General features: G+C 40.4%; 1 protein-coding gene across 10 annotated transcripts in view; it reads right to left on the reverse strand.

The window, feature by feature from the left end:
* Window positions 1-23,551, reverse strand: part of neo1a (neogenin 1a) — a 209,475-nt gene that overhangs the window by 64,958 nt on the left and 120,966 nt on the right. For all 10 annotated transcript variants that reach the window (XM_061670361.1, XM_061670360.1, XM_061670365.1 and 7 more), the window contains exons 4-5: window positions 22,492-22,642; window positions 7,856-7,992 (exon numbers count right to left, since the gene is read on the reverse strand). In XM_061670361.1, the coding sequence (XP_061526345.1) occupies window positions 7,856-7,992; window positions 22,492-22,642 (288 nt within the window). The remainder of the gene's footprint in view (window positions 1-7,855; window positions 7,993-22,491; window positions 22,643-23,551) is intronic.

Consider the following 23,551-nt stretch of genomic DNA (forward strand, 5'->3'; position numbering starts at 1 on the left):
ATATGTGTGACCTGCAAATAATGTGCCCTGGATGTTTGTTTCTCCACTGAGCTGGTGAGTGTGTATATCAAGTGTATCTCAAGTTACATAAATCTGTTTAGAAAGGTGGGACTCAGTTTTAATATCAAATTAATCTGTATTTTGTAAATGAATGCAACATCCTCAGCAAAGATAGGTCCATGTCTGAGTAAGTGAATGTGGTGGGAGTTGAAGTTGTTGGTGGCAGTAGAGCCATCTGTGAAAATGAATAATATTAAATTGCATAAGATACTGATACTACTGTTTCCATATCTATACACCTGTTTGTATGGGGGAGATTTTCATTTACATATTTGCATACACATTTGTGTGTGGTGATTGCGGAGCTACTTGTTTATGTATATGAACAGATTTTCTGCATCCATGCTGTCACAATCTGTACAACCACCCAATCTACATATGTTTGAGTCTCGTTTGAGTGAACGTAAACCCAACAGCGAGATTTGCCATTGTCAGGTTTTAATGGTGACTTGTACCCTGTAGTTTTAAAAAAAAAAAATCTTTCTCCATCTTTGTTTTTCCACTCTGTCTCCCATTTTCCTACCACTTTAATCTCCCTATAACTCCTCGTCTATCGCTTCATCTCCAGCCCCCACCTCCTTCTTTCATGTGAGCAGACATGCATCATTTCTTTTAGCGAGTTCAAACGTTTGGAACTTATTGGACCGAGCAAAAATGCTGTGCTCATGCATGTCCGTTAAATGCTAGCTGAGAAGAAACTAGTTAGTTTCCGATGAGAAAACTGTGTACAAATGTGAGGCGAAACTTCCATATACTGTATACAGTAGATGTAAAAAGCCTACACACCCCTGCTAAAATGTCAGGTTTTTGTGTTATCCATCCATCCATCCATTTTCTTTATCGCTTATCCTCACTAGTGTCGCAGGTTTTTGTGTTATACAAAATGAAAAATAAAATGATTTGAACTTTTTTTTCACCATTAATGTAACCTATTACCCTATACAACTACGCCATATTTTCTACACCTGACGGTAACTGTCTTCACTGTGTCCCATGCTATATTTAATGCCTTATAAATACTTATGTACCCTTCTCCTGAATGATACCTTTGAACAATGACACCCCTAAGAGGCTGTGGAAGCTCTCTTCGGAACATGGCATTTGATGGAGAACTTGCCCAGCTGTTCATTTTGGATACAGAAGATGAGGACTTTGATGGATTTGTGGATGAGGATTGATAACAAAATAACGTGAGTACATTGTTAAATACTTCAATAAAGTAAAACCAAACCCATTGTTTACAATGTTAAATACTTCATTAAAGTACAATCGAAGCGACCGCTGCCTTTTTAAAAACATACGCTAGCATGCATGCTACCGTATGTTTTAAGCTAGCGCATGTTTTAAGCTAGCGTATGCTTTATCATGCCTGCGCCCAATGATACGGTGCATAAGGTGCACCGTATTATTATTACAACCCCAATTCCAATGAAGTTGGGACATTGTGTTAAACATAAATAAAAACAGAATACAATGATTTGGAAATGATGTTCAACCTATATTTAATTGAATACACTACAAAGACAAGATATTTAATGTTCAAACGGATAAATTTTATTGTTTTTAGCAAATAATCATTAACTTGGAATTTTATAGCTGCAACACGTTCCAAAAAAGCTGGGACAGGTGGCAAAAAAGACTGAGAAAGTTGAGGAATGCTAATCAAACACCTGTATAGAACATCCCACAGGTGAACAGGCCAATTGGGAACAGGTGGGTGACATTATTGGGTATAAAATGAGCTTCCCTGAATTGCTCAGTCATTCACAAGCAAAGATGGGGCGAGGTTCACCTCTTTGTGAACAAGTGCGTGAGAAAATAGTCGACCAGTTTAAGGACAATGTTCCTCAACGTACAATTGCAAGGAATTTAGGGATTTCATAATCTCCGGTCCATATCATCATCAAAAGGTTGAGAGAATCTGGAGACATCATTGCATGTAAGCGGCAAGGCCGAAAACCAACATTGAATACCCGTGACCTTTGATCCCTCAGGCGGCACTGGATCACAAACAGACATCAATGTGTAAAGGATATCACCACATGGGCTCAGGAACACTTCAGAAAAGTGAGCAACAAAACAACAAAAAGTTACATTGTTTAATATAAAACGAAGCTATTACAGTTCCATTTGGCAATATCAAAGTATTAGCTTTGTAATATTTTGTAACATTTAAAATGTCAGAAAATGAATAAAACCGATCTTTTTCACCCGATTTCGATCAGCTGAAAATCATGTGATTGACCCCAATTTTTGACCACGTGATCATATCGGGACACCCCCCACCGAGGAAAGCAAATTTACTAGAACATACTTAAAAAGACTGAATACAGTATTTAGCTGCAATTTCATTTCTTGCAATAACTGCATCAAGCCTTTCAGTTGTTTGTCTTGGGAGAATACCCCCTTCAGTGTGCTTTTTAGAAGTTAAAATGCATGCGCTATATGGTTAGTCCGGGCTTTGGCTTGGCCAGTGTAAAACCTTTCATTTCTTTTACCTGATGAACTCCTTTGTTGGTTTAGCAGTGTGTTTTCGTTTGTAACTCGCTGCACGATGAAGGATTTCCCAATTAGTTTGGTTGCATCTTTCTTAAAATTGACAGACATGGTTCTGGAGACTTCTGGGTTTACCATGTTGCTGCCATCATGCGATGCATCATAAAAGAAACTTAGTGAGCCCACCTCAAATCTTGTTCTCATAAGTCCATAAAACCTTGTCCCAGAATTGGCTACAGTTTGTTTGTAAAATGTTTGCTTTTGCTTGTTTTTTCAATCAATTGCTTGTTTTTTCAATCACAGACAGTTTTTTGGTTTTATAGTGGTTACACCTCTAAGTAGTAGTAAGTGTATAACTCACAGGCAAAACCGATGTCTTAAACTGAGTTCATTCAGCACCATTTATTGTTGGAACATGTGATAGGGACAAATGTGAGCAACAAAACAACTTTTGGTCACATGTTACACTACTTTTGCGCACATAAAAATGGGTGGGTTTAAACACATGGGTCTATCTGCTAAGCTGTATCTTTTCCACATGTAAATACCCAGAATTGAAAGCTGAGATGTTGATCGCTTGTGTCATATTAATCTTTTAATGTCAGACCCAAAGTTTTTCAGCTCAATCTAGCTAACTACATAAAGCTAAATTTAAAACAATTAAAAATTCACTGTTCCAGTACTTTTTAAGGGGAATGTGTGTGTACTTTAAAAGCAATAAATGGATAAACAAAAATCCTGTCCCTCTGGAAGAAAAATGTGATTAGATTTTTTTTCCTTGCACTCAGAGCACTTGTGTGCATTATATGCACTACTAGGCAATGTTTTGAAAGATTGTGTCCCCTATCTATGGCTTTTGCAGTCATCTAATGTTGTTTTCTTTGGCTTTTGTAGTTGAATATTGTCAGTCAACATACCTTTGTCCTTTAGTGCTTTCACACTCAATTGCTCTCAGTATAAAAGTCTGTGTAGTGAGTTGAAATTATGCACATCTCATTTAAAACAAATACTATACCAGACACTTTTAAATGTTCTACCTTAACAACTACTGTAAAATCAAAGTACTGTATATTTAGAACTACATACTAGCTTTTTATTTGTTACATAACTCTAGGTGTTGATTATGCTGCCTGTATATATGGAGTCACGAGGTCTATCCATTGTTACTCTCTCAAGCTGCAAAAAAATATGAATTTTCACTTACAGTAAAATATGTTTATATTTAATAAGTCATACTGTCAAATAAATGAAATACATCCACAATATTACTTTTTCTTTTTGTCATTTAATGGTGGTGTTCGGTTTGGTCTATTCCCATCCATCCTCATTCAGTCATGGCAAAACAATGCTCTCGTGCATGCTACCCTACCTTCCATCTTCTATAGCTTTTAACATGCTAAGGGGTAAAGAGAAGCTGGAGATTCAATTCAATATCCCAGAGTGGACCACAACCTGGCCTGACCACCAGTCAATAGCACAGTGATTACAAAAGCGACATTGACCGGAAATCAAGCCCACGAACTGTATATGGTAAGGTAAGTGGAAAAGAGAAACTCTACACAACCTGTGGCTTGTCTATGATTATCACTATGTCAACTTTTGACTGTATTAATTAAAACATTTGAGCACTAATTCCAACATCGCTGCCTTGGAAAAGTTGAATAATAAAGGAGAGAAAAGACAAACATAGTTAATGTTTTACAGGGCATCACAACGGGTGTTTACTGCAACTCTTCTGTGACAGTGACAAATGCCACTTACAAGGCCCTGGTGAGTTGTAGATATTACTTTATCTGAAAGGAATGGGAGACAAGACTCAAAACAAGCCAGTCAGTGGCTGAAAATCAGACACAGCCACCTCCCTGCTGGTAGCGATAACACCCACTGAGGATATGGAAAATGTGTACCTTTGGAGGTAGTTCTTCATCTGATTTGTTTGCTTTTCAGAGCTCTATGGAAAGTTCTGAAACAGGGCTCCTCCATTTAAAGTTAAAGAGTTTTGGAACATCATTATGGATAGCATAGACTATCACACGAAACTAAAAGGACTACCCAAAAAGTTAATTATGTTAAAGTTTGCATTTAAAAATAAGGCATCCCTAAAGTACTAATATTAAGAGACTAAGAGAGAGGTTTGACGCTTGCAAAGAAAATTTGTCTCAGTATATAAATCTTATTATCTCAATTTATCACAAGAATTTAGAATGGAGTTGAGGTCAAGGCTCTCAAGTTCTTCTACATCAGTCATCCAACCACACCTTTGTGGATCTCGCTTTGTGCAATAAAACACAGTCATGTTGGAACAGAAAATGGATTTCCCCAAACTATCCAAAAATGTCTTGGTAAGGTCTGGTAAGATGAAAACATTTAGAATGCGGGGAACAAGACTCATCTTTTTTTTCTGTCATTTGCGCAACAAGGAAAATATACTGCTGCGGCTTTATGTGATTTTAGTTGTCAGTCCAGAGCAAAGTCATGGAACTTTTACAGAGGACAGCTATTTCCTCTATGTACAGCAGACTCAACAAATGGGGAAAAAAATATTACACTGATGCCATGACAACAGGAGGACATGATAGATGAGGGACACCGACCTTTAGCACCATCCATCCATCCATTCATCCATTTTCTGAGCCGCTTATCCTCACAAGGGTCGCGGAAGTGCTGGAGCCAATCCCAGCAATCATCAAGCAGGAGGCGGGGTACACCCTGAACTGGTTGCCAGCCAATCGCAGGGCACACATAAACAAACAACCATTCGCACTCACATTCACACCTACGGGCAATTAAGAGTCTTCAATTAACCTACTATGCATGTTTTGGGGATGTGGGATAAAACCAGAGAAAACCCAAGCAGGCACGGGGAGAACATGCAAACTCCACACAGGCGGGGTCGGGGATTGAACCCCAGACCTCAGAACTGTGAGGCAGACGCTCTAACCAGTCGTCCACCGTGCCGCCACCTTTAGCACCAGAAAAATGAAAATCTACATACAGTATTAGTGTAGGAGCTATTTTTGTTCTGCACGTGCGCATACACACCCATGCACACAGGTTGGGCGGTGTCCTCGTCATGCAAGACCATAATTACAAGCTAATGTCTCCTCAGGCCTCATTAATCATGGCAGCTCTAACAGAGGGTGAGATGTCACAGGAAAATCACAGCAAAGTTTGGCTGATAGATGTGATGCAAGTAGTAGGGGAATCCAAATATTGACATTCACACTGCTTGAGTTGTACTGAAACAGAGATACAGATTTGTGTCACTACAAAACAATAACACAAACTCAAATAATCTGTCACACTAGATAAATGATTCATAGCCACATTGTCTAATAACTTGGGAAATTGGCATAACTCCTCAAAACAAAGAGCTGCCCATAAACATTTTTGTTTATCTAATATATAAGCTTCACAAGCAATCCTAATTGCTTCGATCACACCTTTATATGGTCAGCTCTGACTAATGAACAAATGGTTCCAGTCAACTGAAGTGTTCATTTTTTTTTCTTCTTATTTTTAAATCAGAAGTATCTAGGACCTGCCATTAGAACAGAAAATGCCTTTTTAAAACATGTTAATCGATGTGTACAGTAGCTGAGAGGAAAAACCAGCTGACGCTTGTTGGATTCTAAAGTGGACTTAGACGAGTTCACCAAAAGCAGCAGGCTCAAAGGAAACATTTATTGTGCATAAATTGCAAGAGACTAAGAATATATTAAGTGAACAGTTTCGAGAAATTGCCACAAGGACTTGGATTATTGGTTGTGTATTAAAAAGCAACCTCAGTTTTCAACAGAAAAAATACTAAATACATAACCAGAGCAAGGATACGTCTCAATATATTTTGGATTTTTATGAAAGCTCATCTTGTAGCTGTTTTGTTTCTCAAGACGAGTGACTGAAAAAAAGAAAAGGTTCTCTCAATGACAGCATATCAGCGATGGTGACTTCAATTTATTAGGGAGCCACCAAGGCAGATTCCATTTGCTAGTATAAATCTGTTTTCTTGAGATGTCTCTAGCTAACATAATGCATCAATTTCCAAATATATAAAATAAAAATGCCAGCAAGTGAGCATTGGAAAAATAATATGTATGAATTTAATTTACAAGAGCAGGGGAATCGATTGATCTTCTAGGAGTACCCTGGCTGAAATCAATGCCACAATCTTGTTTCATCATTAATTTGGTCTGAAGAAAAAAAATATATATACTCTGTGTGTCTACAGCAGTAGAACGCGACTCTTTTAACTTAACATAACGATTAATGCCTTTCATATATATTGGAGATCAATCTGTACATGCCTGTAACATTGGAGCTGGGTCATGGGTCATCTATTAGACAAGAGGGATTTCAAGGAATTGAAGTGGCAGATCTGAAGGCTCAAAGGCAGCAAAGTCAGATCAGCTACCTGATCCAATTTTCCATTACTGTCTCCTTTAATCACAGTGTCTGACAGGAAATGATGGAAGGGTGTTGAAGAGGAGAGGAAAAGGAATTGGGAGCAAAGGGATGGAGTCCTAGCTTGATGTGGCTTTGTGTGAAATGCTATGACATTGGGGGAGAGCCTCAGGATGTTTCCCAATTCAACTGTTGCTTCACAGCAAACTGTTGAATCACTTCAGATAGGAGGGTGCATACTATACCTGGACTGATTGTCCCCCCACTCCAACATTTAAAAAAACAAAACAAACAAACAAACAAACAAAAACGTCTGTTTCTCAGCTGCCAAGCAATTTTCAATCATTGTCCTGAATAAAAACTGACATGTATTTGTTGACATGCATCCCAATGTGATATTTGGTTGATGCTTTCAAGAAAGTTATGTCCCAAGTCAACAGTGGCCAAGTGCAGTCTAGGCTGCTTGTGTCCACACTTACTGAGCTGGGTGACCTTTTGACCACTAGTGAAAACGCAATTTAAATGAAAAATAAAATTGCTCATTGTTTTCAAGTGAGTTTACAGAGGACCTTCAAGCCTCTACTTCATCTTAGATTTCCCATCATCATTCTCCCTGTAGGAGTGTATAGTGCACACTATATACACACACTAGCCACAGCAGTAAGTACAGTAGATCTGCATAATGCAATGAGATCCTTCACAAGACCTGTATCTGTGCTGGCTTACAAAGACAACAATATCAGGTTTGATGGACATACATTCAACGTTGATTATTGTTGTTGTAGCTTGTGTGTAAAAATTTGCTCTATCATACTGAAAGCTAGTTCTAATAATTTGGCAATGACATCATTATGACATTTAGAAAGTCGGGTGACATTTGGCTGGTTGAGGGTACCTTGCACAGTGAGTTGAGCCTGTGCTTCGATTGTTGCATTGGTGTTGTCAGCCACACAGGTGTAGATGCCAGCGTCGTCCTCCATGAGATTTGAAATGTGAAGACTGCCACCTCCGAGCAATTCCCTTTGGCCTTCACTGGAGATAAGAAAAAGAAGATTGAGGAATAGAACAAAGTAAAGACTTTGCCCCAAGTTCCTTTTCTCACAGTATTGATGGCTTAAGGTCTCACGGGCTGCCCACGGTACGCTCATCTATTTTTTCCACATGATTAAGTAAAAACTAATTTCAGCCTTTTTGCCCCAAAGCATATTCTTAGTGAAGGTATCAGTTTCCCAGTGCTCCCCGCTGGGCCACGATCTACTTCCTTCCTTTTATCCTCCCACTATCAGTCTGAACAAATGTATTACCAATAGATTCCGCTCCCTGAATTACATTCGAAATTCTCTTTCAAGCATCAAATATTTAAGCAATGTTTGGATATTGTGATAGATTTTTTTGGCATGTACTTATGTGTCTTGAGTGTGACACTGCACAACAGAAACGAGTGTATTACTGTTACATAGCCTCAAGAAGCATTGTCATTTTCTTTCATCAGCAGGTAATTAACCCAAATGGCACACGTCTACTGAAAGATAGGAGCTGTCTAACGTCATGAACAACTAATTTTTCTTTCACTATTGAGATGTGTTCCAGCTGAAGTTAGCATTAACCTAAGGATGCTTCGTACTATGCTATATTTTGCCTTTATCGTGATTATCTGCATGAAGACACCCAAAGTAACAGCTGAAAAGGCTCACTGAAAACTGCATAACAAGCCATGCTTTTCATCAGACTCCTTGCACTCAGTAGTCTAAAATATTATTCTGAAATATTTACACCAGATCCAGAAATACACTCCAATGGCTTTCCAGTGAACCATTGACCCTCCATTTTAAATGGCACCCACTTTGATTTCCCCAATTAGCCCAAAGGGAAGCGGTCTGTGGCCGAGCTCAAAGTTGATTCAAAAACCAGCGGAGCACGGGCGATGAGGAGGAAGAGGAGGATGTGATGTGACTGGAGGAATGTACAAATCAATAGCTTACATGCAGAACAGTACATTCAGAAAGAGAGATTACAACAAATGAAAAAGTAGGAAAACATGGTCACAGCAAGGTGGATGTAGCTGAGGGGTGCAGTTTCTGAATGAGAGATACATGCAGAGTTAAGGAGTCCAGTGAAGTGTTACAGTTTGATTTTTTTATTTTGCTTTCAGCAGCTAAGGAGGGCTTCCACTGCAATTTGTTTTTTTGTGTGTTTTTTTCTCCATGAGTGGCCAGCAGTGTATGCTGGCACTCGACATGCTGTGGCCTTCACTGCTTGGCATCCTCTTGACAGACAACACACTGTTTAGTTCAGGACGAGTCACGATAATATCAGTACAACACTGATCTTGTACTGTCCGCACGTTAGGTAAAACCGATTGTCTGTCAACATCCATCCATCCATCCATTTTCTGTACCGCTTATCATCACTAGGGTCGGTCTGGGGTGTGCTGGAGCCTATCCCAGCTATCTTCGGGCGAGAGGCGGGGTACACCCTGAACTGGTCGCCAGCCAATCGCAGGGCACATATAAACGAACCACCATTCACACTGACATTCACACCTACGGGCAATTTAGAGTCGTCAATCGCATGTTTTTGGGATGTGGGAGGAAACCGGAGTGCCCGGAGAAAACATCACTTGTCCAATACAGTCCCAACAGTGAAGCATGGTGGTGGCAGCATTATGATGTGGGGGTGTTTTTCAGCTGCAGCAAATGTCACATATACTAAAAGCCACATTATTATGACAATTTGCACTATATGATGCTATCCAATATCACAGCCGCATGAAATATTCTGCCTTTACAAAGGTAGGTAGGTATAAAATGTATCGATCCTGGAGGAAATTTTCATCAAAGGTCATCATACAAAGGTAATTATGTTCAGATATTCATTTGACATTCTGTTTATCGGTGTGGTTAAGGTTTACTGTGGTGTAAGGCAAAACTGTCAAATACAGCTCAAGTTGTATTGTGGGTATGGGTGGTGTTGCAATCACTTCCAACCAAGATCCTGGTTTGGGTCACTGACATGCATATATTACTCCACTTGTCGACTCGACATGTTGACCCTTTTAGATTGATGGAAACTACACGATAAATCCATATCCCAAAGTCAAATTATAACGTGAACTGAACACGAGAGAAAAGAAAACCTTGCCATAGAACTCAAATGTCAAGCAAATGCTTTTCTGTCCATTGATTACTTCCCTGTGAACAGTTGAAGAGAAAGCTAATCATGCTGGGAGGCTGTAAATATCCATTCTACACTGAATGAACACTTTCTAAGAAACACGGCCCCCGACTCAGTGCTGAGCAGTCTGCATTTTGTCTCACCAGGACAACTATTGAGATGCTCAGACTTTAGCGCTGCATTGACAAGTTCTCTCTTGTATTAGAAGAGAAAATAACTTACAAGACCACCAGGCAGTTTATCAAGCTGTTTACAGGAATCAGAAACTGCAGTGTTTAAAGGTGCCATATTTTACCAAACAAATTTTTCTAGTATTTTGGACGTAATGGCTCTATGGTGCCTCAGTAAACGTGAAATATGAATTAAAATCATCCACGCATTCCTGAGTTCCAGATGTTTTACTGCTGAGAGTCCTGAAATCAGGTCATTTGAATCTCTCCAGTTTATCTACATCACTAGCAAAGCTCTCCGCCTACCTCTCCGCTCCTGAGCCAGCGCTGTCAACATAACAAACACGTGTGCTCTCACGAGTGGGCCTTCTACATGGAGGAAAACTATCAGAGGAAAGGGGGCGGTCTTAGCCAAATATGGACAAAGCGGATACAAAACTAGGTCAAACAGAAGTAGCTGTCACAGTAGGCTTTTCTGGACACTCGTATGACAAAACCAAGGTGTGTTTTGAAATGAAATTGACACTTTTATAATAAATCCATGTTAGAGAGTCACTCTACGGCAGTCTTAATAACTAAAATATGGGACCTTTAAGAACAGAGTAAGAGCTTTGAGACTGAATAATATTCTCTGTAGACCATCTAAGAGACAATATTAATTGGCTTAGAATTATTGTGCTGAAGCAATTTCTCTCACTGTTGGTAGGCAACTCAAACAACATTCCCACAATTGACAAAAATTCAAGATCGGGATAAACAAAACAATACCAATTTTAAAACCAAATGTCATCGCTCTTCTTCTCTAAGGGATAGCTGCCCCCCCCCCCAAAAAAAAAGCCATGCAAATTCCTGTCAATAAGTAGATTTATCTAACACAATTATTTTTTTTATTTTTATTTATTTTTTTTTTATTTAATGCCAGCCCCACAGAACTCTGGAAGGGGGGTGATTTTATATGCCAGTGTTAACCCAGTCTTCCATAACACAAAGTGCTGACAAGGCCGCCAGGACAATTGGGCCAAAGAAAACTGTTAATCACCTTTGAAGCATGCAGTCCAAGTGTAAGGGATGTTGAAGAAAATCTGTCTTCATAAATTATCAAGTAAAACCAAGATTTCTTTCTTAATTTGCATTTTTGAAATGACATGTAACCAACATTAGTTTCTGATAATAATAAGTTGTCTTCATGGATGCGGGGGTATTTGTGTTTGGCTATGTCACACGCCATTCTGCCACACTAATTGACAGGTGAAAGTCTGTGGCTTAGTGATGAAACGCTAGTTGGGGGTGGGGATCTGGCTAAATTAGCCAGTGGTGACTTCGACAAAGTAAGTATGTGTGTGCATGCGCCACATACACATACAAACTGCAGCCTCCACGAGTAAAAATGCTTTTAGTCCACACTCTGGTTTGTTTTAATCATGGAAATATGGGCCAATACAAATACTGTTTTAAAAGTAGTCACACAAGGGTAAAAAAAATCCACAACAACCTAGTAAAAGTGCCCAGTGATTGACTGGTGACCAGTCCAGGGGTATTCTGCCTTTCGCAGAAAATGGATGGATGGGTGAACCTTGTAAAAATAGGAATTTTTGTCTCGTTACATTTTTTTAAAAATTCACTTACAAACAATGATTCTCTTTTTCTCTATACACACAGAGCACCAAAATGCCTGAAGACAAGTAATTTGCATACTGAGTCCATAACCATGCTGGCGTGCATCAACTGCTTGCCCTTATTATCCCACACTGTATTTTCATTATGCTTTCTAACCAGTGTGCCGCGATATATATAAGTGTGCCATGAAAGACCATCAGGTGTGGTGAGGGAAATTATCCATTGAGAATGAATTGCTCTCCTCAAAATTGCTTTACTAACAAATACCGTATTTTGACGACCATAAGGCGCACTAAAAAGTCTTGAACTTTCTCCAAAATGGACAGGATGCCTTATAATGCGACGCGCCTTATGTGTGCACTGAGTTCCAACATCTATAAATGTTGTTGTGTGATGAACGCTCCGCGAGACTTTATTATTATTTTTTTTTTTTAAAGCATTTCCTGCCGACACGCTGCTTACACACAGAGGAAAAGCGGACGTGGCTGAGGACAGGGGAAGGACGCTAAACCCACGCCCCCAGTAGGGATACAGCGCTGGGGTGTTTTTTCAATTAATTTATTGATTTTATTTTTTTATTACCGTTTTACTGACTGGGAGCATTTCCGGGGTGTGCATTGTGCAAAACAACATCGGTTTGGCTAAGGACACCCGAGCAGCCGCGAGAGAATTCAAGATCAACTAATCCATGGTTCGCAAGTGGAGGAAGCAGGAAAACTAGCTTCGCCAAGTCAAGAAGACGAAGCTGAGTTTTCGCGGAAAAAAAAGAAAAACAAAACGTGGAAACAAGGCGAGGTGGCCTGAGTTGGAAGACCAACTCGAGCAATGGATTAATGAGCAAAGAATAACTCGGGGCTTGCCATCATTCTGGGTGGCTTGACAAACCGCTGGACATCCATGTGAACAGGGCGTTCAAAGTGAAGTGAGCGGCGTGGGAAACATGGATGACAGATGGCGAACACAGCTTTACTAAGACTAGGAGGGAGCGCCGGGCGAGTTACGCCACCATTTGTGAATGCATTGTGGATGCTTGTTCGAGCTTTCGCACGGCAACGAGACTGACTCGAACCTGCCGTGTTTGATTGAGAACTTGCCCAGCTGTCCATTTCGGATACAGAACATGAGGACTTTAATGGATTTATGGATGAGGATTGATCAAAAAATAACATGGGTACATTGTTAAATATTTCAATAAAGTACAACCGAACTCAGTTTTGCTCCCGCTGCCTTTTTAAAAACATTGTTTTAGCGTGCATGCATGCTACCGTATGTTTTAAGCTAGTGTATGTTTTACCATGCCTGCGCCTAATAATATGTATGTGTTAAATACAGAAATAGACCACGTAACTGAGACTGCGCCTTTTAAAACGGTGCACCCTATGGTCGTGAAAATACGGTAATGTATAATTGTTCATCTTTTCATGCCAACCACATATAATCTAGACTTTACACCGATCCGATCAATGATGTCATTGATTGGCTACGCAAAAGACATTACAGCTCGTCGCCATCGTGCACAGTATATTTGAATTCAAAAATTGGTTTATTTTTAGCCTTGTCGCGTGTCTTTTGACGTAGTACTGTAAATATCTGACAGCCAATCAATTTATCCATCCATTTTCTACTGCTTATCCCAGGTCGGGTCGCGGGGGCAGTAGCTTTAGCAGGGATGGCCAGACTTCCCTCTCCCCAGCCACTTCATCCAGCTCTTCCGGGAGGATCCCGAGGTGTTCCCAGGCCAGCCGAAGGACATAGTCTCTCCAGCATGTCCTGGGTCGTCCTCGGGGTCTCATCCCGGTGGGACATGCCCGGAACACCTCACCAGGGAGGCGTCCGGGAGGCATCTGAATCAGATGCGCCAGCCACCTCATCTGGCTTCTCTTGATGTGAAGGAGCAGCGGCTCTTCTCTGAGGTCCTCCCGGATGACCGAGCTTCTCACCCTATCTCTAAGGGAGAGCCCGGACACCCTGCGGAGGAAACTCATTTCGGCCGCTTGTATCCGGGATCTTGTTCTTTCGGTCACGACCCACAGCTAAAATTTATAAATTTATTTAAAAAAAAAAAAAAAAAAAGCATGTCGGCGGTGTGGACAGACAACACGTCTGAGACAGACAACACGTCATGCGTGGATCAGAAAACAAGACAAATTTGGTCTTTCACGATTGCACTATGTTAGACTACTGCAATAAAATCTTGTATTCTGATACCACAGCATCCCGTTTTTTACAATCACTGGGCTTTATCTTGTCAACTCAAACGCGACCGGATACACTTGTTACCACAGCCACAACAACAACAATCCATCGCGTCGTGTGTATTATAGGAACAAAATGGGGGTGAGGGGGGGGATGTGTGCTGGTGGTCATGTGTGCTGGTGGTCACCGCTGCTTTAAGTCAAGGCTTGCATGAGGTATGTTCACGTACTTTTAATACAACAAAACGTAATGTAGCCTAGCAAGCTAGTGCTAGCACAAACATTTGTACTGGCGTTCTGTCGAATCATGTTCTAAAGTTTTGGTGTGTGAAGTAATCTAATTACAACCCCAATTCAAATGAAGTTGGGACGTTGTGTTACAGATTACAATGATTTGCAAATCATGTTCAACCTATATTTTATTGAATACACTACAAAGACAAGATATTTAATGTTCAAACTGATAAACTATTGTTTTTAGCAAATAATCATTCACTTAATATTTTATGGCTGCAACAAATTCCAAAAAAGCTGGGACAGGGTCATGTTTACCACTGTGTTACACATGTTTCTCCAAAACCTGTATGTACCTTACAGCATTAATGGTGCCTTCACAGATGTGTAAGTTACCCATGCCATTGGCACTAACACAGCCCCATACCATCACAGATGCTGGCTTTTGAACTTTGCGTCCATAACAGTCCGGATGGTTGTTTTCCTCTTTGGTCCGGAGGACACGACGTCCACAATTTCCAAAAACCATTTGAAATGTGGACTCGTTGGACCACAGAACACTTTTCCACTTTGCATCAGTCCATCTTAGATGACCTCGGTCCCAGAGAAGCCAGCGGCGTTTCTGGGTGTTGTTGGTAAATGGCTTTTGCTTTGCATAATTAGAGTTTCAAGTCGCACTTACAGATGTAGCGCCGAACTGAATTTACTGACATTGGTTTTCTGAAGTGTTCCTGAGCCCATGTGGTGATATCCTTTACACATTGATGTCGGTTTTTGATGCAGTGCCGCCTGAGGGATCGAAGGTCACGGGCATTCAATGTTGGTTTTCGGCCTTGCCGCTTATATCCAGTGATTTCTCCAGATTCTCTGAAGCTTTGGATGATATTATGGATTGTAGATTATGAAATCCCTAAATTCCTTGCAATTGGATGCTGAGGAACATTGTCCTTAAACTGTTCGACTATTTTCTCACCCACTAGTTCACAAAGAGGTGAACCTCGCCCCATCTTTGCTTGTGAATGACTGAGCAATTCAGGGAAGCTCCTTTTATGCCCAATCATGGCACCCACCGGTTCCCAATTAGCCTGTTCACCTGTGGGATGTTCTAAACAGGTGTTTGACGAGCATTCCTCAACTTTTTTGCCCCCTGTCCCAGCTTTTTTGGAAAGCGTTGCAGCCATAAAATTCTCAGTTAATGATTATTTGCTAAAAACACTAAAGTTTATCAGTTTGAACATTATATATCTTGCCTTTGTACTGTATTCAATTAAATTTAGGTTCAACATGATTTGCAAATCATTGTATTCTGTTTTTATTTATGTTTAACACAACATCCCGACTTCATTGGAATTGGGGTTGTACAATAAAATAATTTGAATTCCAGTCGCTGATGGGTGATCGGTTTAAAGAATCCTCATGATGTAAAGCCTAATATAATCACAGATAGAATAATTAAAGGCTGTTTCACTGCATGGCAGAGGGTAAAATTAACCACGATATTTTCTAATGCCGTGAGACTTTTCTAATGTATACATGTCTTGACTCAATAAAAGTTGAGAAACAGCGCTCTACTCTATATTTGAATTTCAGAGTAACATGTCTCCGCTGGTCGCAGTAAATACACTTGGCTGGAGAAGCAACTCATAGAATGGATGCAACAGCCATGTGTCCTGCGCCAATCATGAATGACCGTGTCATACTTTGTTTTAAAAAGAGCAAGTGTAAATGACCTGCCACACCAATTATCCATTTTTATTAAGTAATTGTCTTGTGTAATGGTGTCTTTGGTGTGCTCTGTCATTCCTGCTCCCTCTGACCCCCCGCCAACCTCTGCCAACTCCTTTTATTTAGTATTCTGTTCCAGGTGTTGTCATTCATGAATTTCTTTCATGTTCAGGGGGCTATGAAATCAGACGGATTTCATGAGACAACCACTGAGGCCAGAGATTAGAATGATTTGCACAGTTGTCACTTTACCCTACTTTATAACCCAAACAAGGTGCAAAAGAAGAACAATCTTATCTTGGTCTTATGTTGTTATGTAAAAAATATGGCATTTTAGTGGGTGGTGTTATTTTTTTATGTCCGTATCCATAAATAATATATATCTTGTGATTATCTCCAGGTGGGTCATGTACAAAAAAAATACAAAATAAATAATATATCAGTGAATATAATCATACAATAGCCACATGTTGTGAGACCAAGCACAAGTGTAAACTTTCATTGGAAGCTCAATATAGATTTGCTTTTCATGCAGTAATAAAATGGTGATGGAACCCTGGTGTTTTTTGAGAGAGGATAAAGTAAGGGTAGAAGGAGTAGCCAGCTCTGATAACCCTGGTGTGGTCACAGGGTTAAATGTGCTACAAATCTGTGTGTTCAGTGGGAGGCTGATTAGCTTGATGTACAAGTCCAGTGACGCCGACTGAGTTCCTAGAATTAAAGGGCACTTACACCTCTCCACAGGCATGACTTAGTCTGCTTGGGTTTATTTTGCATTTTTACTGGAACTTCATCCTTTTTGCATACACAGCACACCCTCCCGAAGTTATACGTACATTCATTCCATAGTGATCATTTGGATCTTGTTTTGTTCATTCTGGTTACTTAGAACTTACACATATTTTGAGGGAATGGTGTGAAACAAATGTAGAAGACAGACATTTTGATTTTGAATTTGTGATACACTACAATGCATCCTACAAGTAGCTTGTTTTTTTGGGGGGGGGGTTCCAGCCTCAATACCAGCAACCACGTCAATTAACTTAACCCATTCCCCTGTTCCCATCCATCATTATGTTTGAGACAAATAGTTACTCACATTAAGACTCATATGTTTATGAGTCTATTATTCGTCTACAAAAGAGTTCCTGTGTTCTCATACGACATGTATAGTTCATAATTAATTTTCTTACTTTTGACATTAAACCACAATCACTTAATTGCAATGTGTGGGGTGCATGGATTGCCTTAAAAAAAAAAAAAATAAATAAAACAAAATCAACATTGCCAAGAGTATCACCAGTTTGTCTTCACCCCTCTTTTTTATGTGCGTGTGTGTGTGCGTGTGCGTGCATGTGTGTGTGAAAAACTGAAAAATTCAAATACTGTATTTGCAAATATTGCAGAGAAAAAAGTTCAAGCATAAAGATGACGATTAAAGGATCTTCTTTGTGGATTAAGAGCCCGGGCTGATGAGGGTACTTCAGAAAGTGCATCTTGGGTCAAAGCAGGTGCATTGTGGAGGACTGGTCAGAAGGTGGAATTATTAAACAACCAGGATACCACTTTATTGATTTCACAGGCTGAGTTTAGGTCCAATGATAGAGGTTTTCATATGTACAGTATATAAATACTTGTATTTGTAAAGTCCTTTGTGTATAAACACTATTAAATGCAGTCAGTTGACTATAATAAAGCATGGACAAAAAGGTAAAAAGCCATTGTTTCCTTCGATGCATGGAGCTCTAACCCTCACCCTTTAGAAACAGCAGGAGGAAGGTCTGTAAATTAACGTGTGGGTTCGTGTGCATTTTATTTATATATCAGTAGAGTCAATTTGAGGGTTCCTGTGTGCAAGACATTTGCATGATAGGTTTGTTCTGCAGTCCAATTTCCACAGTCACATTCAAATGAATTTAGGAGGACAAGGAGGAGGGGGACGAGGAGTGACAGGGTTTGGGAAGAAGGATGATTTACATGCTCTGCCAATTCGTTGTTTGCAGGACGTCATGCATAATTCATCCATTTCTTTGACTACTGCAAAATTTTATTAGACAACAGAGTGATACTCCCAAGAACAAAAGATGACTTTTCATGAGTGTCATCAGGAGTTGTGTATACAAGGATCAGAGACAAAGTCTTCACTGTACCCCCTAAGCAAGTGGCGACAATGTCGAAGACTTATCATGTTGACAAATAGTCAGCATTGAGGCTCCAAGATTAGTCAGAATGAATTGTGAGATTGTTGTTGGATGAGTAGCCACCTAAATTCAGACATGCAAACATCAAGGGCATGAAAAAGGTGACCAAAAAAACATTGTGTGTGTGTGTGGGGGGGGTTTCCGGGGGATCCTTTGGGCCCCCGCAGAGATTTTTCCTTTTTTTATTTTAACATAAATTAAGCAATCTGGAAGACTGAAGAGTACAATAAGGCAAAACAATTTATACAATTCTTCACACAGACAAAACTTATTTCAAGTACATGTTGATGTACAAATTTAAGATTAAAATTAAATTTGCATAATTCCTTGGCCTTTTCGTTCTGGCCTCCAACTTGAGCCGGGCACATCTCCACCTGATGCCTGCTTCAAGCTGTGCCACATGAATATCATCCTCCTCTTTAAGCACTCTCATTCTGGAGAAGAATTGACTAAAATCACTGTCTGTTTCACTTTATTTTTCACTATTACCAACTTCAAAGGCTAATCCCAAATGCATCCTCCAGGAAATTGTTTTCTGTTTTTATTGGCCATTTCTGTTAATTTGAATTAACATAAAACTCTGTAAACTAATTAGATAATTGTAGCCGCGTTTCCTAATTAATATAAGATGTACTAGCAGATCAACTGGTACCACAACCAGGGCTACGACCCGCAGCACCTCAATGCGAAAATACAAAAGACCAGTGAAACAAACACGACACTGGCTGATCTGATAAGCAAAAATGTTGCTTAAACGTAAGAGTAGCAAGAGAGGATATCCGCTCAAGAGGTAAGTGGAGTAGCCAAATATTGTACTTAAGTAAGAGTACTGTTACTTGACAATAATGTGACTCAAGTAAAAAGGAGTCCTCCAAAAAATTACTTGAGTAAGAGTAAAAATGACACAGTGAAATAATTACTTAAGTACTGAGCAAATAGTGAGTAACTTCAGTTTTTTTTAACCACAGCATGAACATCATCCATCCATTTTCTGAGCCGCTTCTCCTCACTAGGGTCGCGGGCGTGCTGGAGCCTATCCCAGCTATCATCGGGCAGGAGGCGGGGTACACCCTGAACTGGTTGCCAGCCAATCGCAGGGCACATACAAACAAACAACCATTCGCACTCACAGTCACACCTACGGGCAATTTAGAGTCACCAATTAATGCATGTTTTTGGGATGTGGGAGGAAACCGGAGTGCCCGGAGAAAACCCACGCAGGCACGGGGAGAACATGCAAACTTCACACAGGCGGGGCCCGGGATTGAACGCCGGTCCTCAGAACTGTGAGGCTGACGCTCTAACCAGCCGTCCACTGTGCCGCCGCATGAATATCAATTAAAAAAAAAATATTACAAAATAAAATGTAAATGTGCGTGTGTGTGTGTGTGTGTGTGTGTGTGTGTGTGTGTGTGCAGAGCGAAAACTAAAACAAAACATCTGCAATTTACTGGACAGTGTTTTCTCAAGTTATAAGTGGGCTGAAATATCCACGTTTGGGCAGACAGTGTCAGACAAATACTACAATACATGAAAGCTGTTGTTTTTGTTCGTCTAAATCTAAACAAGAGTAGCGCGCCGTTGCCTTCATGGTAACGACGACCTTCCCAACATGGCCGCCACATAGGCACGACAATTAGCCGCGCTGGCTTATCTAGTGTTAATACCTATGCCTGGGAAGCCCAATAGAAGACGTTGTGTGAGGTCATGTGACTTTCTTGTGTCATTTGATTGGTGAACTCGACTTAAATGTCACTAGCGCTTAAATTGGATTGGCGCAAACAGCGCCCAATGCGGAAGTCGAAGTCGTAGTTTTGCGCACGAATGAGTTGATAAATAAGCAATAATTGATAAATAAGAGTAGCGAGTGACATTTAGATCATTGTAACGGAGTAAAAGTACCGTTACTTCTTAACAGCAGAAGCGGCTGAAGTGTTTTTTCTGGTCTCATCAACTCCTGTGACTTATCCAAAGCAGGTCCCTAGTGCACAGGCGGAACCTCAAGCCGATGCGCTCACATATTAGTCCGCTGTGGAGTAATAGTCACAATTACATCTGTGTGTGGATGGTGGATGTGTGAATCTGTGTTGCAAATCAGTGAGGCCTCTAGAAATGGGAAGGGGGAAAAAACCAAGACAAATAGCATTCCTTCCTGTCAGATTTCAGTTGGCTGCTTTGAAGAGTCCATTAAAAAAAACTATTTCACATCTCCAGCATTGATGTTGTCATGTTCAAGGCCCTGTTTGCGCTGTGCTCGTAAGACCAATTAAGACTCTCTTTGCTGCTTCCTTTCTCTCACCCCCACAATGTGTGCATTAATTAAGAACAGACAACACTGTCTAACTCAAGGACAACAAAGACTATTCTTTCATTCATCAATGTCACAGCGAAATCAAAATGTGATAACGTATTCACCGCAGAATCCATTTCAGTTCTGAAGGCGGAGATCACTTTAATAGCCTAAAAGACTCTCCCCGTTGTTTAGAGTGCACTTGCTAATTACCAGTGTGGGTAACCGGGGGGGGGGTGTTTACGCCAAATGGAATTTCGTAATTAAAAGCTAGATTAATAAGTACCATTTAGCCCATTCCCATTGGAGGTGAAGGTTAGGCATTCAAGATCTTGAAATAGAAATGTGGTGCAATGCGTTAAACTGCAGCTCGGAAAGTAATAGCAGTGTCGAAACCACAAAAGTGGATGTCAACTTCATCAACATAGATTTAAGGTTACCAAGCACAAATTCCATTTTGGTTTGCATCAACGTAGATGAAACACAATGTTCTGACAAAAACAAATCAAAGTGCTACAATGGGTGCTATTTATGAAGAACTGTCTTCGATGGTGAGAGTCCAACTTCCAGTTAGGGACTTCAGCTGCTCTACCTGAGCTGATGAGCTCCATAGGAGAGAGGGCACAGGTGATAGATTCCTAATTTGTGGAGTTCTTCTCTGCAGGAAAGCTGGTAACCTCAACTTGCACACCGAGTGGCTTGTGTGCCACGGCCATGTCCCCCCTGGGGTGACTTCTGGTAGAACAGCATTAACACAATATTACAATATTATACTCTGCTCCTTTTTAAAAGTAAGGTCTGAGTGAGAGCCAGCAGATGCTGAACACAGCATCTATCTATCTATCTATCTATTGACGAGATGTGTCAGAAAGGATCCAGGACCGGTGTCACAAAATATATAGTTCAAGTCCATCCATCTATTTGCTATACCGCTTTTCCTCACTAGGGTCACGGGGGCGCTGGATCCTATCCCAGCTATCTTCGGGCGAGCGGTGGGGTGCACCCAGAACTGGTCGCCAGCCAATCGCAGTAGTTCAAGTCCAAACTACATTTTTTTCCCCATTGAAGTAATCCCACTGGAATGTAACACACTTTCCCAGGTTTTTCTCCAACACCTTCATACTCTGCTAGAAGGTTTATTTCATAATCCTCTGCAACTTTGTCGTTACGGTCATCTTGATGCCATCTACGTCTTCAAAATTGATTCCCTCAATGACCCTCCTTGAGCTTGGGGCGGGGGGAAACACGGAGGAGGAGTTGGGTGATTCAGGAGGTTGCTCCAGCATGGTGATGATTTTCTCGGCCAGTAACTGTCAGATGCTAAGAGCACTGTGAGCAAACGCGTTGTCATGGTGAAGCAGCTACGAGTTGTCATGCCACAACTCTCAAGCACTGAACAAAGCAAACACCGAAGGTTTTGACGGGCAAGTTGAAGGGGTAAACTCAGAATTTGAACTAAACCTTTTGTGACTCTTGGAAGTTTTCTAACATACCTCGCCTCTATCTACCGATTTATAAACACATAGCTAACAACCCTGTGGCAGAGACCAATGCTTTTCTAACACACAAGGACTAAACCGCATACTTGCCCACATTTAAAGGATGACTTGTTTTGTTTTGTAATACTGGAGGATCTAAATTACATGTCCTCCTCATTCTGACCATTTATAATAAGCCACTCGATTTCCCACATAGGAAACCATTACATTTTGGTGCAGATCCAGATGACTAGATGGATGAGCACAGGTGCAATCAATCATGGAGATTCATAACTTTTCAGATTTACTTTGACTTTTCAAACATACTGATGCATTAAAATCCAACGAAGTAATTGTAATTCCAATGCTCTATTGTATTGTACAATATCAATTTATATTCAGGACTAAATAGAAAGAGGACTCCATGGCAAAGTTTAATACTCATACCTTTCTTCTAGTAGTTTATCTTTAAACATCCATCGCACATGTGGTGTTGGAAAACCTGTGGCCACGCAAGGCAGCAGGACACTGGCACCTAGCACCTTGGTCACAGGCACAGACTGCACAAGGAATTCCGGTTTCCTCTCTTCTCTGGTTTCTGGAACGAGAAAAAAAAGGCAAGTCTAGGTTATGACCGGGGTTAGTTAATCCTGGAGTCTGTTAGTGAGCCACAGCACTATCGTTCAAATTAAGAGGGTCATCAAAAACTTAAAAAGCCCTCAGGTCCAAGGCAAAATTGTTCTTGACACCAGAACCCAGAGTGGTCTGATGAAAAATGTCCATGTCAAGCACTTGAAAGAAGTCAGCGCTCTGGAGCGCAAAATAAATAAATAAATACAATAAAATAAAACATCAGGGACAAGGTTATTGTAGCACCCTACCATAACCAGAAAGTCATGTTTGGCTTCGATCTGTGACCTCACCATAAATTTAAAATAAAAATTGTAAGACTTGCAATCATTCACTTTAGTCATTTGTCTCTCTCCAAGTCCCCAGAACCACCCAATTTAATCAATTCCCAAGACCCCCCCCCCCCCCCAAAAAAAAGTGGGAAAAAAATACTTTACTAAAAAATTTTACCAAAACATCTGGTGAAAACATTTCCAATTTTGCTGATACAGGTCTACGATTATGCTATCTGTTTTGAGCCAAGCGTTTGACACTCTACACCTTGGGGGGAGACAAAAAGAGATAAGTCACCCACTGGGGTCTTGTTGAAGACTAATTTATGGCTTTTAATATCTTCTCTTTGCCTGCAGGAGCCTGGTGCCTAACAACTTCATAAACAAAATGTGTAAAGGAATGAGATGAGACAGTACCACAGAGGAATTCTAAACTTCTAAGGCTTTCTCTGATAAGCAACACAACTCTCTCTCCAGCTGGGCACAGTTTTCATCATTTACCTTTGAAATTAGAAACAGCACTAGTCACAGTGGCAAAAAAAAAAAAAAAAAAAAAAAAAAAACTAAACAAATCCATACAATTCTGTCACTCTAACTTGCTGCAT

The sequence above is a fragment of the Phycodurus eques genome, chromosome 2, assembly GCF_024500275.1.
Source record: "Phycodurus eques isolate BA_2022a chromosome 2, UOR_Pequ_1.1, whole genome shotgun sequence".
NCBI lineage: Eukaryota > Metazoa > Chordata > Actinopteri > Syngnathiformes > Syngnathidae > Phycodurus > Phycodurus eques.